This window comes from Vanellus vanellus (assembly GCF_965231255.1).
Source record: "Vanellus vanellus genome assembly, contig: HAP1_SCAFFOLD_485, whole genome shotgun sequence".
Lineage (NCBI taxonomy): Eukaryota > Metazoa > Chordata > Aves > Charadriiformes > Charadriidae > Vanellus > Vanellus vanellus.
In genome coordinates, this window is record NW_028127575.1 from 32,740 (window position 1) to 49,194 (window position 16,455).

At 52.1% G+C, this 16,455-nt stretch overlaps 1 protein-coding gene across 1 annotated transcript; it reads right to left on the bottom strand.

Annotated features, from left to right (window-relative positions):
* Positions 1 to 7,832: 7,832 nt before the first annotated feature.
* Positions 7,833 to 12,958, bottom strand: LOC309685189 (tektin-3-like; the record flags this gene model as incomplete). Its single annotated transcript, XM_082500999.1, has 7 exons — positions 7,833 to 8,049; positions 9,156 to 9,310; positions 10,138 to 10,360; positions 10,849 to 10,992; positions 11,242 to 11,312; positions 11,775 to 11,858; positions 12,401 to 12,958. 7 exons carry the CDS (start codon positions 12,956 to 12,958, stop codon positions 7,833 to 7,835), a joined length of 1,452 nt encoding a protein of 483 aa, XP_082357125.1.
* Positions 12,959 to 16,455: the final 3,497 nt, after the last annotated feature.

A 16,455-nucleotide genomic window follows, 5' to 3' on the forward strand; every position in this document is an offset into this window, starting at 1 on the left:
CGACTGCTCTAATTCTCCCCTGGGTTGCCTCCAGCGCTGGGGGTGGAACAGGAGAGCTGTGGGCACTCCGCACTTCCCAAGGACTTCAGAGAGGCCTGCGGAAGAAAGGGCTCTGCCAGAGCAGAAAGGCAAATGTATGGCAATACTCGATAGCTTTCTTCTGTAGGAAGAAAGGAGGCAGTGGCAAATCCCGTTGCTCCAGTTACCACCCTTTCAACAGAGACCCTGAGGAGGACTGAAGTGTGCTGCTCTGTGCCAGTGAGGATTTGCCTGCAGTTTTGGATATTCTGCTTTTACAGGCAGTATGTGCCTCGTACGTTTATTGTTACAGATTAGAGTTCTGCTGCGACTCTGGTGTTACTGGAGAGGGGGGATGTGGCACTGAAACACTTAGTGGTGCTCCTGGGCCCTGTTTTGAACTAGTTCTTAAAAAATGTGTTTTTCTTACCTCTGCTGGAGTTTGTCATGTTGAGTTCACTACTGAAATCCCACTTCAACATCCCTTTCAATGTCACAGGTAGAAGAGCCCAAGCAGTTCTCGCTGGTCCCTCCGGCAGTTGACTTCAGAAACAGGTCCTGTGTTTTGGTGAAAGAAAGTGTTGCTTGAGGAGGTACGTGCGCTGTGTTGGTGTGAGTTGGGGTGGGGAAGATGGGAAGCAAAGTAGAGATTGAGCTGGGCTTTCTTAGGAGAAGGAGAAATGCCTTCAGCTCTGTGTTGGGTGCTAAACTCTTAAAGAAGATGCTGCTGTGGATTTTCTTGAAAGGCTGTCCATTAGGAGTGGCCTAGAGAGGAATGGTATTTTGTAAATGACTCTGGAAAGAAGCCAGAGGAATAAGAACAGTGTCATGGTTTTGCTGCATTTTGATAGAGATTTACTTTAGTTCTGCCCTTAGTTGCTTATAATCAAAAATGCCGTTCTGACTGAAAGCACAGCGGCATGATAAGGTGCTGAGAAGTCTCTGGCTAATTCTGCAGGTGGGTCGCTGGTAGCCTTCCTTCAAAGGAGGTGTGGGAGAAATGTCTGTCTGTGGGGTCGGTGCGCTTTTGGGGAGGGGAGAAGATACCTCTGCCTGTGCAAGAGCACCGTCCCTGGCAAAGAGGTGCAGGGAGAGTGCCTGACCACCGCTCCTGCTGTGGACTGTAGCGTCTCCTTGTCTTTGTACCTACGCTGTGTGTCATTTTTCAGATTGAGAAATAAAACTCTCAAGTTCTGAGAGCTTTTTTCTCTGCCTGCATGACAAAGTCGTGTTTCAGCTTGAAACTCATCTGGTCTGTGTCTGCTCTGCCTGAAAAGACACCTGAAAGGAGTCTGCAGAGTTGGCGTGCCCATGGGGGAGATACCCAGCTGGCCCTTTGTGTGGGGTGGATGGTGGCGGATGCCCAGAGCAGTGGGCAGCAGCAATTCCTGCTGTTGGTACTTAACCGGGAACCGCTTTGGTAAAGGGGTGGAGATGGTGCTTTCTGTGGCATCTCTGGGGTCTCAGTCTTGCAGCGACACCTTTGACGTTGGAGGGGTGGACTGCTATAAGCTAAGTAAGCAACCTCTGACAAGACTGCAGGGGTAGTCCTTGTGTGGCAAAAAGCCTGGCAGTGTTTTCATGGAGCTCTGCCCACTTGCTTCTGTGGTCTACGTTATCAGTGCTACCCGCAGTGCTGTTTCCCTCCCCCATGAAAACGGGTGTTCTGCAGGACAGGATGTTTTACCTGCTGCGGTGTGTGATGCCTGGCCCTGGAAAGATGAGGCCAGATAGAATTTCCCCGGAACAAAACTGGACTGGGTCTGCAAAACTTGCTCTGTGTCAATAAAAACTGAGAGGACTAAATAGCTGGTAAGGTTTGATTATGAGCTGTAGCACAGAGTTGATACTGGAGGTGTGATTCTCTATGGCTGTTGTGGTTTGGGCCGGATTGGCCACTGGGTGGCAGGACAGATGCTCTTGTCAATGTGTCTTCAAAGAGAGGCAGGAGAGAGAAAGAGAGACTCAGGATTTCAGAAGGAACTGAACTACTTGACTAAAACGTTAAGAATAAAATAAAAAGGAAATAATGAAATATATACAAAACTGTATTGAGCTCCCAGAATGGTTTTACGTGTAATAGTGGAAGTAGAGATGTGTGATTTTGTTGCTGTTGTTTTTTTTATCCTTGAGGACAGGCATAACAGTGGGAAATACTCAAAGTAAGGTGAAGAAAACTGAGCAGTTTCCACTAAACTAAAAATTGCAAGATCAGCAGAAGAGAGAGAAAATATTTCTTCTATAGCATAATTGTTATGGGTCTTTCTTAGCAGCCCTAGATTACAGTCCTTTTATTCAGCAGCAGAACCTGCACCTGTGTCATACATCTGGTACGTGTCCTGAGGATGGCAACTAAGTATAAGCACAGCAGAATTGTACCCCATGTCGGGGTCATGCTCACTGAGCTGAGGCAGTCTTCCAGAACATATAAGTGAATTTGGGGACGTCCCTGCGTGTTGGAACTTCACAGTATTAATGATTCGATCAATAGAGTTTGAGGAACGTCAGCAAGTTTGTACTACTTTCTCTTCTTTATTGACTTTATAGAACAGCACTGAAGTTATTCATATAGATTCTTTAGGCAATTCAAATACTTTCACTGAATGACAGAAAGGCTGAGGTTGGAAGGGACCTCTGGAAGTCATCTTGCGATAGCTGCCTGCTGCAGCAGAGACAGCCAGCGCCGCTCAGCCAGGGTCTGGCTCCATCTTCTCTGCAGCCTCCCATCAGGCTTTTTATTCATTGATCAATTCCCCTGCGAGCCTTCTCTTCACCAGGCTAAGCGGTGCCAGCTCGCTCAGCCTTTCCTCAGAGGAGAGATGCTGCAGTGCCTTTATCATCTTCACACTCCTTTGCCAGACTCTCTCTCCAGTCCAGCCCAGGACACCATCAGTGCTCCTGGTGGCAAGGGCACACTGTTGGCTCATGATCAGCTGGGTGGCCACCAGGACCTGCAGGGCTTTTTACGCCAAGCTGCTTTCCAGCCGAGCAGCGCGCCAAATGTGCTGGTTCCTGGGGTTGTCCCTCGCCAGGTTCTGGACTTCACTTCTTTCTCCTGTTGAACTTCTTGTGGCTCCTGCCTTGGCAGGGTGTGAGCATGGGGTGATGCAGAGGGCAGAGCCAAGTGGTGCAGACTCTGAGCAGGAGGAAGGATTTGGGTGCCAGTGTTGCAGGGCATGACGGGGCAGTAGAGGCTGGTAGGAGAGCAGATCCCCGGGACGTCGGGGCAGATGATGTGGTGAGGAGGAGACCAGGCATGGGACATTTGGCAGTGGGGAATGGTCCAGCCCTGGAGTCCCCCTTCTGACTGAACCGTTGGCCGGCATGTGTCCCAGCTGCTGGCCTGGCCCTGGTTTTGGCAGCTCCTGGGGCCTTGTTCTAGTTGTGCCGGCGGGGTGGCCTCTTGGGTGGCTGAGGTGAATGTTGGGAGCTGCTGGCCCTCCTCTTCGGGCCTCGCCGTGGCCCCCCACGGGAGAGGTCCCTGCTGCGGCTGGGAGTAGAGGGACCTGCGGCAACCTCCCCTGGATCCTCATGCAGCTCCTCCTGTTCCCCGTTGGTTGGAACAGGGGCATCGGGGGAGCTGCCGGGAGCCCCATGAAGAGCAGCGGTGGAGGTGTTGGGTCGCTCCTCTTCATCGTCTGCAGCAGGGCTGCGGGAGGTGGCTTGGCCAGGGCCAGGAGACCCCCTTCTGGAGGCAGCAGGAGGAGGGACAGCCACGGGGCTGCCCTCCTGCTCCTCGGCAGCATGGCTGTCCTCGAGGCCCAGCAGACAGTGGGCCTCCGCGCTGCAGCGTTGCACGGCGACGTTGATAAGCTGCTGTACAAATGTCGCCGCGCGATCCTGGAGGCTGACCTGCAGCAGCCGGACCAGGACCTCTTCGTCCAGACCAAAGAAGCCCAGGACGGCCAGGATGAGGTCCTCCATCACAACGGCTGCTGAAGGCTCCTCGGCAAAGATCAGCCCCAGCTGCTGTTGGAGCCAGGGCAGAAAGCGTTGGAGGAGAGCCGGGTGGTCGTCAAAGAGGAACGCCCAGGTATGGGGCTGGAGGCCGCCCACCAGAGCCCTGGGCACTGACTCCACTGCCAGCAGCTGAGGTGTTACAGAGCGGCGAGGGGGGCTGTGGGTGTCTGGGTGCCTGGGCGCTCCTCCGGCCTGCCGGGTGCCAACTGGTGCGGGGGCTGAGGCAGATGACGCGATGGGAACCTCTTCGAAGTCATTGTCTGCCCTCACCGAGTGCACGATGGATCGCACTCTCCTCTTGCAGAGAGGGCACTCGGGCTTGCTGTTAGCCCAGCGCAGGATGCACTGGTAACAGAATTGGTGGAGGCATGGCATGGCATAGGCGGCATCGTCCCAGCTGTCCAGGCACACTGGGCAGCGGTTGTCCAGGTCCATTGCCATGCTCTCCACTCGCTGCATCGTGCTAGGGGCAGCTGGGGGTGACCAAGTGCTCCCTCCCTGTGGCGCTGCAGCAGCCAGTGTCAGGCTGGAAAAGGAAGAGAGGCTACGGTCACTGGCTGGCCTGAGGAGGGCTGGAAGAAATGCCCAGGTCCCTCAAGAAAGAAACCCTCCCAGATCCCCAGGGTGCGGTGTCCCCACACAGCTCACCTCTGCTGCTGCGAGCGTGCCTCCTGACTGCCCCGGCTGCCTGAAGCTGACAGGGCCAGGGAAAATCCTTTGCGGGCTCTGGGGCACAGATGGAGAGCTGCCGCGAGCAACTAACTCCCCAGTCAGGACACCAGCGCCAAGGCTTGGCTCAACACTCCAGCCTCGCCAACTGCTCAGCTGGAATGCGGGTATGAACCAGCCGGATGGGACTCGGCACCTGGATTTAAGCAGCGAGGGGCACGTGTTCACAATCCGTTGCTTGGTGACATCAGAGCCCATCCCTCGGTGACAACAGAACCCATCACTTGGAACGTCTTGCCAACACTGCCTGGTGGCATCTCCTGAAAGTGGAGAGGTTCAGGCTGGAGAGCAGGAATCCAGAAGAAAATCCTTGTGAGACTCATAAAGCAGTGGAGTGGGTTGCCAGAGAGGCTGTGGGATCCCTGAGCCTGGAGGTCAATCCGTCCAGACCTGCGATGCCACACTCCAGAGCATCCAGGTCTATATTCCTTGTTGACCCTTCCCTGAGCCGTCTCCGAGTTGCACAAGAGGCCTCTTCCAGTAGGGGCACTTGAGTGGTTTGGTTGTTGGTATAACCCAGTGTGAAGGGGCAGATGTGAGCGTTGTTCACCCAGGCAGGGACCATCCGGGAGATATGCAGAGGCCTCCCAAAGCTGTGTCTCTTGTCCTCTGTCTCGGCTCGGGGAATTGTGTCCAGGCTGGGTGGAAATACACATTTAGCTGCTGGGAGGATAGGACAGCATGCACATGAAGGGGTGAAATCACTTTTATCTTGAAATAAAAATCTTCCTCCCCTCCTTGCTTTGAACTTTGCCACATTCTTGAGATTTGTTCCTACAGTTTGCACCAGAGGTTTTGGGCTCTATTGAATTTTATGGGAGCTGTGATAAAAATTTTGATTCTTTTCAAAACCATCATCATCCTTGCATGGCTGTTCATAGTGGATGCAATCTCACCTAACAGTATTATTGAAACTTCCTGCCTCGTCATGAACTAAACCCTCTTTCAGTGGAAAGACGCGTGCCTCTGTGCATCAAGTCAAAATCTGTTAAAACCAATGTCTGAAGTCACTGGAACTGTATCAAAGAAGTGCTATTTCTGCCCATTGATTAGGAGGAGAAGCAGATCATGAACTCAGAGGTCAGGGTTTGCAGTGCACCCGCCTCAACAAACTTCAGATCACCTTCACTGTTTTGTGTAATTGCTCTTCCAAAGAGAAACAATCGTCTGCTAATACCAAATCAGCCTTGATACTAGCCCAGGTGGCCTCAGCTGTCCCGACTTGGCCTGGTCCTTTCCAAACCTTTACATAATCACGGGGTGTATTTTAGACTAAACTAATGTAAATATGTTGATAGCAACACACAATGAGCAGTGCCTCTTCAGCTGTTTCCAGTAGCTACTGTGTGCCCAGGAGAAGAGCAGAGGAGCTGAGGACAAGAGCTCGGCTTTCAAAACCTGACAAGATAGCTGCCTTAAAGACTGTGCTTAATGAATAAAAACTCTGACTGTGTTTTTCGTGAACTCAGTGAGCAGCTGCGAAACTGAGAGCTTAAGGGAGATAGGGCCACCAGGCCTGAGTGCTCTGCACTTTGAATTGCAGTCATTTTGCATGAGGTTATGCAAAGAGAATAATATGCTCTCTCCTGCGATGAAAAACTGTTATAGTGTGTCCTGCTTTGAGCGACACAGGACTAACTTCTCTTCTAATAGTTGGGAAGCCTGCACTTTTAGAAGACTCCAGTGTCTGAACTTGTGAAAATATGTACTTTATAGCTGGCTATGGTGTGTGGGTTTCAAGGGCTCAGAGATTTTGAGCTTGCCAGGCGCAGGGATGAGGAGGAGTGAGACGTGAGCACTTGACCCAAGCTGGCCGGCAAGATTATTTCATAACATACAAGATTATTTTCATACCATGAACATGAATGACATAAATTGGTCCAAACCTTTATTCTTCCGATGGGATGTCTGCTTCCTCCCTGGGCCCCAGCTTAAGGTCATCACTAGGAAACTTCCAAGCCTGGTACGGCCCTCGGACTATTACCCATTATTACTCTTCCGTGTGTGTGGTGGTGAAGCTGCAACATGTCCTCCAATGGCGATCAAAAGAGACTTCAGGGCCTTGGGACGGTTGGTAAGGGGATGTGGGGCACATGTTATTTTTTCCTCTTTCCTTCCAGTTACAGGCAGCGACATTGGAAGAAACATACAGACAGGCCCAGTCTATTAATAGGTGGCTCCATGGCTGGTGTGACCAACAGAATTTTGTTTTTTTTGATAAGGGGATGGCCTACACAGCACCAGGCTTGCCGGCATCAGATGGGATTCACTTGTCTCAAAGGGGGAAGAAGGTCTTTGCTCACCAGCTATCAGGGCTCCCTGACAGCGCTTAAAACGAGGCTTGAGGGGAGAGGGGGACAATATCAGGCTTGCCCGTGACAAGCTGTGAGATGACACGCCAAGGTTAGAGGGACAGGGTGCTAGCGAGGGCCCACAGGCTGTTGCTCTGAGATGTGCTGGCTACGCTGCAGGACACCTGAAGTCTTCCAGCGATGAGGCAAGAAGGAAACACCAGTGAAATACCTCCAAGGAATGAAAGGGTGATATCACCTAAGAAGGTGATATTTGAAAAGTCATGGCAGTCAGGGGAAGTCCCCAGTGACTGGAAGAAGGGAAATGTGGCACCCATTTTTGAAAAAGGGGGAAAGGGGGAGCCTGGGAAGTCCCCAGCTGTCAGCCTCACCTCTGTGCCTGGGAAGATCCTGGAACGGACTCTCCTTGAAGCTATGCTAAGGCCCGTGGAGGACAGGGAGGTGATTTGAGACAGCCGGCATGGCTTCACCCTGTGCTTTTCCCACATCAGACAGACTCAAAAGGAGGCAGACACGACAGTTTTTCTCCTAAAATCACCTACTGAGAGGGTAGGACTGAATCCCCGTGGGTGGATTTACTCTTAGTCGCATACAAAGTATTTTCAGTGACTTTCTGGCACACCGTGAAAGTACAGTGGAAAGAGAAAAACCAAAGGCAAAAAAAATACCGGTAGACCGTATAACACACAAAAAGATCATTTAATTTCTACTCATGGCTTTCACCAGGAAGTGAAACTCTAATCAAGTATTTCCAAAGCCTCTTAGCCAAACTGGGAATCCCTCCCACAACAGATTCAGTGAGTTCAGCTGAGCCTAAATGGAACCCAGCAGCCGCACCGTGCTGGGAAAGGTCTTGCGCATGCCCATGCACTTCTCCTCATCAATGAAGAGTGTGTTGGCTTTGACGGCCAGGTCATGCTGCAAGACCGACTTGGTATGAACCAGCATTTGCAGGGTGTCCTCGGTGTCTCTCAGGCGCTGCTGGAGGCTCTGGACCGTCTCGTTGATTTTGTGGACCTCGTTGACAAGGCTGGAAAACAGCAAGAAACCCTGGTTAACAGTGCCATCGTGGGGGTGGTTTCTAGCGTGGCATTGCTGAAGGGCCCCTTGGTCACAGGATTTCCCCCTTCAGCGTGCTCAGACTAACTCAGACCCCCCGTTTCTGGCAGACGCATGGGAAAGCTGAGGGCAGAGCTCCTCTAGACCTCAGCGGGGAGGCATGGTTAAGTCTGCTCAAAGGCTTTGGCAACGCGCAGCCGCCTCTCCCAGAGCAGCTCGGGCCAGCAAGAAGAGGGATGAGCAGGTGTGGTTTCCTGTTCCTGCTTGGTTTGGGGGGTTTGTTGGCTCCCCCTCCTGGATTTCCCTGTGCAGGCATCCTCCCCATGCCCACAGATGCACACAAAGAAAACAGGACATCTGGGAGAGGCTAAAAGTGAATGTGAAACAAGGGGAGGATGGAAAAAACCCTTGTTGTACGAGATGCTGCAAAGGCTGTGGGGCTGGGTTTCAATTGCTCTGAAAAGGCTTCAGCTGGAGTCTTGCCCAACGGGCTCCCAGGAGGGGTGAACTTTGGGGTGCCTCAGAGGGGGTGCTGCTGGGCGCTCAGGCCAGCCTACTCCTCCACAGCTCCTCGGCATGCAATCCCAAACAGACCACTGTGTCCTTGAAAGGATTTCCAGTGTCCTCGGAGAAGGTGAGGACAGCCCTTTCTGCTTCTCCATAGGGGGCACCCTTCCTTGCAGTTCCCCAAAAGGAAGGGCCTAAGGGATCTCAGCAGGATCCTGTTGGAGAGTAAAGGGCTCGTCCTTCAAAACTGAGCACATCCAACTGCCGGGAAGCAGGCTGGAGAGAAGATGGGGCTTACCCAAGCGGGAAGAATCCATCCCCTCATGGGGTGCCATCAGGCTATACCCGGCCATGGTGTACAGCCTCCTTTGTGGGCGCAGAGCTCTCCCAGCACCCAAAGGCTGCAATACCTGCTCATTGCTTTTGATTATAGCAGTGCGCTTATGGAAGGACTGTTGAAAAAAAAGCCCATGCTTAATTTTTCATGCAGTGCTACTCCCGGGTGCTACCCTCGGGTGCTACCAGCCGTAACTCCTCAAGGAGCCCACCAGACCCACACTCCTGCCTTACCGGAGCTGGGCAGTGTCCCGGCACAGCTCCACGTTTGGTCTGCGTGTGCGCTCGTCCAGCCGGCTCTGAGCCACTTTTAAGGGAGGCCCTTGGTCCCTAATGGCCTTTTGGATGGCTTCTATGGTCTTCTCCACCTGGAAGATTTCCTGCAGCGTCTGGCGTAAAAAAGAAACCCATGCACAAATTAAAAAGTATCTTCTCAAGTGACTACATAATTACCCTTTCCTCCTGTCCATCTGCAGAACAAAACAAGTTCAATAAGCAGACCCTGGGCTCAGACCCCTGTCATTCTGCTACACATCAAGGCGCAGAGCCAAGAGTAATTTTTCTTCAGGGAAAATCCTCTCTTGGCTCTTGCTGTCACATCAGAGGAGGTTTTGGAGCACTGATGGACCTATTGAATTCCCAGCTTCCCAAAATTACCGCTTGCTGGAACTAATCATCCATCAACAGTAACTCAGAGAGGGAAGGTTCTTCATGGATCCTCACTGAAAGACGTGGCATCAGCTCGCAGTGCTGCAAGCCCCGTCTTCCCTCAGTTACTCAATACAGTGTCGGGCACGTCTCAGGAAGCTTTCTATGAGACCCACAGCTCTGAGGCAGGTGTCCATCACTGATTTCCACTGAATCTGCTTGGCAAAGCAAACACACGCATGCCCATGCAGCAGCCCCAGAGCACGGAGAGTGAAAGCACGTCCTTGGAGGAGAAGCAAGCCTGCAACCCCCCCAGCAGGCAGCCCAGCAGAGGCCCAGCAAGGCCGTTCTGGAGGGCAGCCAGCGCTTCTGAAGGAACTACCAGGAGATGCAACCAGCATTGGCATTTTCTGCTGGCAATCCCTGTGCTCCCAGGCTGCCAGTGAGGATGCCCTAGCAAAAACAGATCCCTTGAGATGAAATTACGGTGCCAACTCCTAAGGGTCCCACCTCAGGGGTGTCACTAGGAAGTGACAGTGACACACCGAAAGGGAGGGGTTCCGACTACCTTGGCCAGGTGGGTCCGGATCTTGCTCTTGGCATCGGCTGTCTCGCTGATGCGTTTGGTGAAGGCGATGTTCACCCTGTTGAACTGGCTCCACATCTCGTTTGCCGCCACCACCAGCAGGTTCTCGATGTTGTCCCGCAGCTTGGAGGAGGCCGCCCGTTGGCTCTGTGAGCGGAGGATGTTGTCGTCTGTGATCTTGGCCCAAGAGTCCGGCACCGAGATCCTTCAGGAGGTGAGGGGGAAGAAGAGGCCCCGGTAAGCCCGTAGTGCTGAAGCTGGACGTGGGCAGGCATGAAGCCTGCCTGGGAGCAGCACTGATTAAATATATCTGAAATCTCCGTCTTTAATTTGAGCATAGGTTGTGGTTTAACTCTGGCCAGCAGCTAGGACCACACAGCCACTCTCAATGGAGGGGAAAGAGAAAGACCAGGACTCACGGGTGGAGATAGAGACAGTTTAATAGAACAACAACAGAAAATAGGAATGAGAAGAAGAGTACGAGTAAGGGTAAGAATAAAGGTAAGGTTAACAATAACAATAACAGTAAGAATAACAATAAGCAGAGAGAAACGGTCCCACTCAGGCAGCTGTCTCCAGGCGGGATGGACGTGCCTTGACAGTGGGCTGGGGACAAGCAGCTCCCTGCCAGGGAGAGGCACCGTGCATCCCGGGCACAGCTTGCTGCTGGCGTGCTGCCCAGCGTGCACTCACGTGGCATCGACCCGCTCCACCGCTGGGTAGTAGCTGATGCCGTGGGAGGTGCTCCTCAGGTGGTGACACTTGTCATCGATGCGGTGGGCCGCCTGCTTGTGGGCCAGGTCCCTCTCCAGCTCGTGCTGGGCCACCCTGTTGGACCTTCAACATGCAAACAACAGCCATCGCTGGGGATGTTCAGGTGGAAGGGCTTCCTCCCCGCTCCAGTTCCCCGCAGCTCCCTCCCACGCAGCTCTGTCCTCCCATGAGCATCACTGCCCACTTCCCGGGGAGCCCGCCTGGCTTTTCCATCTGCAGGGTGTGGGGAGAGGTCGGGGTCTGCTGGGGGTCCACATCACAACTGCAAATGCACATCAGCCCTACGGCATGACATAAGGAGCTCCTCCTTACGCGAGCTGGGCTTTGGCTTCATCCAGGTACCGCTGCATCTTCTCCTGGCACGACCTGATGACATTGACTTCCTGGGTAAAGGACACATGGCCCCATCATCAGTGTCTGTACTCAGTTGTCCTGATGCCACTCGTCCCCTCAGACCTCCCCAACCCTGCACACAGCAAGAACTTGCCTGCTTGTCTTTCTGCCCAGAGTAAACAGGCAGGGAGTTGAGAAAGTGCCCCCAAACTGCGTGCATGTCTTTAGTGCACTACTCCCTGAAGAGGGACACAGAACCCCCACACGCTACACAAACACGCAGCTGCTCTTCAGCTATTCCATCCTCTGTACGGCCAAGTCATACCCACACGGCGTGGGCATGCTGCTGCCTGGGGGAACCCCATCCCCTGACCCAGCAGGTTTTGGGGGGGTTGAAGAGCTGAGCACCTCCCCAGCGGTAAGGAGCCAGGTAGGGAAGAAGGCTGCAAAGCCTCTGTAGGGCAGTTTAGGTAAAACTGGCTTTAACACATGATCTGGGTGGCCCAACTTACCGTGAAGAGCTCTTTCTCCACATCATCATGGACGAGGTCAATGCCCATCCTCTTCTCCCGCTGAAGCAAGCACTGCTGAGCGACCTGTTGGGGACATGCCATCACTGTCGGTGCAGGGGCAGGATTCTCTATAGAGAGAGTCCCCATCTCAAGAAATGGAAGAAAAGAAATTCTAGGCGGGCACAGAGGGGACACCAGGGGAACAAAGTGCCCAGGGCGGCTGCTTCAGCTGACAACAAGCAACCGAACTGCACCGTATGCATCAAATCAACATGAGGAAGCACGCGTGTCCCAGCTGCAACCAGAGCCGTGGCACAGGCACCTGTGTCAGCCTTGATGCTGACCTCCCCAGGGTGTTGTAGGAAGACATGGGCTTCTGTCTCCCAGTCCAGGAATTTGGATGTTCCGCCTACACAAATATTTGGTTAAGCAAATAGAATTGTGATGAGCTCATAACGGGCTGATAGGGGATGCAGCAGATGGGAAGACATTGCAAACTTAACTTATGGTCTCTTCATAAAAACTCTCTAGGTCTTGCGGAGCTGCAGTGGAACTTAGACATTTGAATGGCTGCAGTTGTTCCAGCAGTAGGCTACAGCTTGCAGCCCACTGGACAGAGTGCTTACCTGGAGAGGGGCCTCCTTCTCAGCCAAGGCTCTTTCTAGTCTCTTCTTCATGTCTGTGAGCGTGTTGGTCTCCCCGATCATCTCATCCAGCTCACGGCAGAGCTCCCCTTTCCAAAACTCAATAGCATTCACACGTCCTCCCAGGCTTTTGGTGCTTTCTTCTTGTGTTTTCTTTGTCTGCTGGTATTTATCCCCAATCATGCGGGTGGTATCAACTCTCAGAGCCTCCGCATTGTGCTGGGAAGTCTCTGACTCTTTGTACTTGGTCAGGTTGGACCTGTACCAGTCGTCAGGGGTGTAGCGGGTGAAGAGGGTTGTTCTGTTGGAAATATAAGGGAGCTTCTCGCTGGTGGTCATCCCCTGGGAAGTTTTGGAAAAGGGAGCCAAAGTTGGTTTGATGGCATCTCTTTTAGAGTAGGTGCTGGGCATCCAGGGGAGGCTGGAGCTCTGAGGCAATGGGTAGTACGGGAAACGGTCCTTATAGCTGGAAGCCATGGTGTTGATGGCAGGCAGAACCTTGGCACGTCTTGCCGTTAAGCGAGAGCCGACAGCCTCCATTCCTGACCACTGCTCTTCAAGTACTTATCCTGCACAGAGGAGGAGATAGAAGACAACTTCCCTCAGTCAGCTCCTGCACTTGCCTTCCTTCTTACAGCAACACATGCAGCTTCTAACACAAACAGCAACGCACACAGCACCCACAGGTCACCTGTACAGGCCTAAAACTCTTGAAAGCAAATGCCTTCTCACAGCACCCCAAGCATTTGTATCTGGAAAGGGATTTGAATTTGTTGTTAGTATCTAGCCTCAAGTATTGAAATGCGGAGAAAAGCAAAGCGTGGCTGCTCAGGAGAATGACAGATATTAGGCCTTCATTCTCCTCAAATCTGTCAATCCCGTGAAAGTGTAGCTGGTGATTGTCTTGTGTTCATTGGCTTCTTTTGGTTGGCGTATGTGCTGATCTTCTAGTACTCCAGATGTCCTTTTCTCTTTCAAAGTGCCCTTTCCAGCCCCGATAGCTGCGCCCCTTTGGACCAACCCAGTGTGATTGGTGGGTCAGGGACTCAATCCTCACCCCCCACCTTCACTTGCATTAATGCTTTGCAGATCTATATCCAAATTTGACCCCCTCCAGCTATTTCAGTCTCAAGAGAACAGCCCTCTCTTGACTTGCAAAGGAAGAAAAATGCCTATGCCTCACCTGATGTAAAATCGATGCACTTGGAAAGGAGAAATCCCAGACAGTCTTTTCAGAAGGGTGTGTAAACAGCAGCCTTGCAGGAGCCCTAGGAGGAATGGCCACACGTGAAGATTTTGCTACCGAGAACTGCATACGGCATTGTGGGTGCTACTGCTCTTTTCAGATTCAGGGTATCAGTCAGTTGTTGTCAGAAACATCATGCAGAGGGCCAGCAAATGTCCCTAACACACCGCATCTGAGGCCAAACCCTCATGAGGCGACTCAGGAGGTACCCCATCCCCTCCCCACAGCTCCCAGCCTGGCTCAGAGCCCAGTGAAAGGTGAGGACACTGGTGTGCTGCAACAAGATGCCTGGGTGGGAGTGGGGTTTGACTCAAAGCATGTGCTCAATCCCATCTGTTACAGCGTGAAAGCCACTTGAGTCCTTCAAAAATGGGAAGTTTGCATAAAAAAACCTTTCCCATAATGGTATATACTCACCCGAAACCTCCAGAGGCTTGGGAGTGTCCGGGAGGGCGGCTACTCCCTGCTGTGCTGTGGGGTTCGGTGGCAGCACTGCTAGACACTGCAGCGTCCCCAGTGCCCTGTGTGACACAGAACCGGGGCAGCTTTGCCAGGGGCGCAGGGCGCTCAGGGACCGGGTTCTGCCCGGGCAGCTCCCTGCAGCCGCTATGGCAACCTGATGCAGCCCTTTGGTGCCCGGTGCTCTTGATGGGCAACCCGGGGCCACCCGTGGGCAGCTCAGTGCAGACTCTGGGCAACCAGACTGCCTTTGCTGGGACAATTGATCCCGTCCCTGGACAGCTCCCGCTGCCATCCATGGGCAACCCAGTACAGCCTTTGGGCGTCTGCTCCGGCCAATCAAGGGGACTTGTCTCCAACTTTTGATAACACCCATCAGGCCAACTGTCAGCACCCCTGTGCCCCATTGTCCCCAGAAGAAACATTTTCATTTCCTTCATGTTACCACTTGAGGTTAACTGTGAGCTATGTGTATGGCTCATCAAATACTCAGGCTGATACAGCTGTCTTCTCATTGCCGCCTTTGGTTTCCTCCTGTTTTCCCACCTATTGCAGCTGCACACTGAGACCGGACCAAATGTTTTACAGCTTCTCAGGGGTGCACTGACACCCTGCCCCACCGCTCCTGCTTTCTGTGCACACATACACACGGAGCCGGCCTCCATGAGAAAGCAATGCCTCTGCTGCCAAAGTTCTGAGATAGAGAAGAACTCCAACTGTTTTCTGTATACAAAGGTTAGCACACTTTGATTTCACTTTAAATACATGTCTTGCTCTAGTCAGGATAAAATCGACTTCATGGCACAGGGAAACCAGTCAAATTCACAAGCTACGGGACTGTCGTGGTTTAGGCCAAAATCCACTACTGGGGACCTGTGGCACCCCAAATGGCACCGACAGATGCTCCCCTCTACCCCTCTTCAAAGAGAGAGGCAGAGGAGGAAAAAGAGACTTATGAGTTTAGAAGGAACTAAAGTACTTTAATGAAGTATTAATAATAAAAGAAAAGAAAAAATGAAAAATATATACAAAACCGTATCAAGCTCCCGAGATGACAATGACGTCACCGGCTGGCACTGGGGCAGTCCCAGGCTGGACGCAGTGACGGACGGGAACTGGATTCTGGATCTGGATTCAGGATCGGGATCACAGGCAGACAAACAGAGTCCTCCTCAGACGTCAGCCATTGAAGGAAGAGACCTGCCCCTTTGATCCCTCAGCTTTTATACTGAGCATGAGGCAGATGGGATGGAATACCCTGTTGGTGAGTTTTGGGTCACCTGTCCCGTCAGCTCCTCTCTGCAGGTGGGACTACACTATGCTTTTCCACTTCTGACCCTCCAACGGGGCAAATAACAAAGTTGGTTGGCCTTGGGGGTTATAGCAATAAGTATAAACAGGAGCCTCTCTGCATACCATGTCTGGACATCAGCTACAAACAATTGGTCTTATCACTCTGAGAGTGAACATTGTCTGCACAATATGCAGTTAATTTCAGTAGTTAGAAGAGGCCCAGCTAAGAAGTGAAGTTACTGAACAAAATTGTTTCTGTTTTACCTCAAACCAGGACAGTGACTCTCCAGCACAAAGTTCTCAACTACACCCAGTAGTAAGTGGTCCCCAAATCCCTTGTGCTCTGGGGACCACACCAAAGTCAGTAGACTACTCGCATGCTCTCCCTTTATGCAAGTAATTAAACTCCTTCCTTAATTTTGACTACAGCTCCAACAGCAGCAAATTCACTAAAATTACAAAACTACCACTCCCAGTTGTGCTAAGGCATGTCCAGTTTTGATAGACATGGGAGGAGACAGTTTGTCCCAAAGCCTCGACCATTTTAGCTCACCAAAAAAGAAAACCCAGGGTGAAAACGTGCGGCAGATACTAAGCAGGGGCGCCAATTTTCTGCACATCGGCCCAGGTCTGCCTAGTTATCGAAACTACTTAGTTCAAGTAGTACTTCTCTAAGTATCTCCCTGAGAATCTAACTACTTAGACACCTAAGCACAAAATTGACTGCCAAAAGCTGTCCATCTTTCTGTTGCAGCGCTACGTTCTTGCTGTCCGTTACTACATGATTACACTGGCTCATAAGCTGCCCTTCTGAAAATACCCCGATCCAGATCTTTTATAGCATCCGTCATGAGTCTACACGTACCCATAATATTGCCAAGTCGCCGTTTTCATGCAACTTTTGAATATTGCTCTCTCTCCTGTAAACACTCTACCTGCCTCTCATGGTTTGGGCCAAAACGGCCACAAGGCAAGTGACAGATGCTCCCCGCTCCCTCTCTTCAGTAAAAAAAAAAAGAGAGGCAGGAGAGAGAGAGAG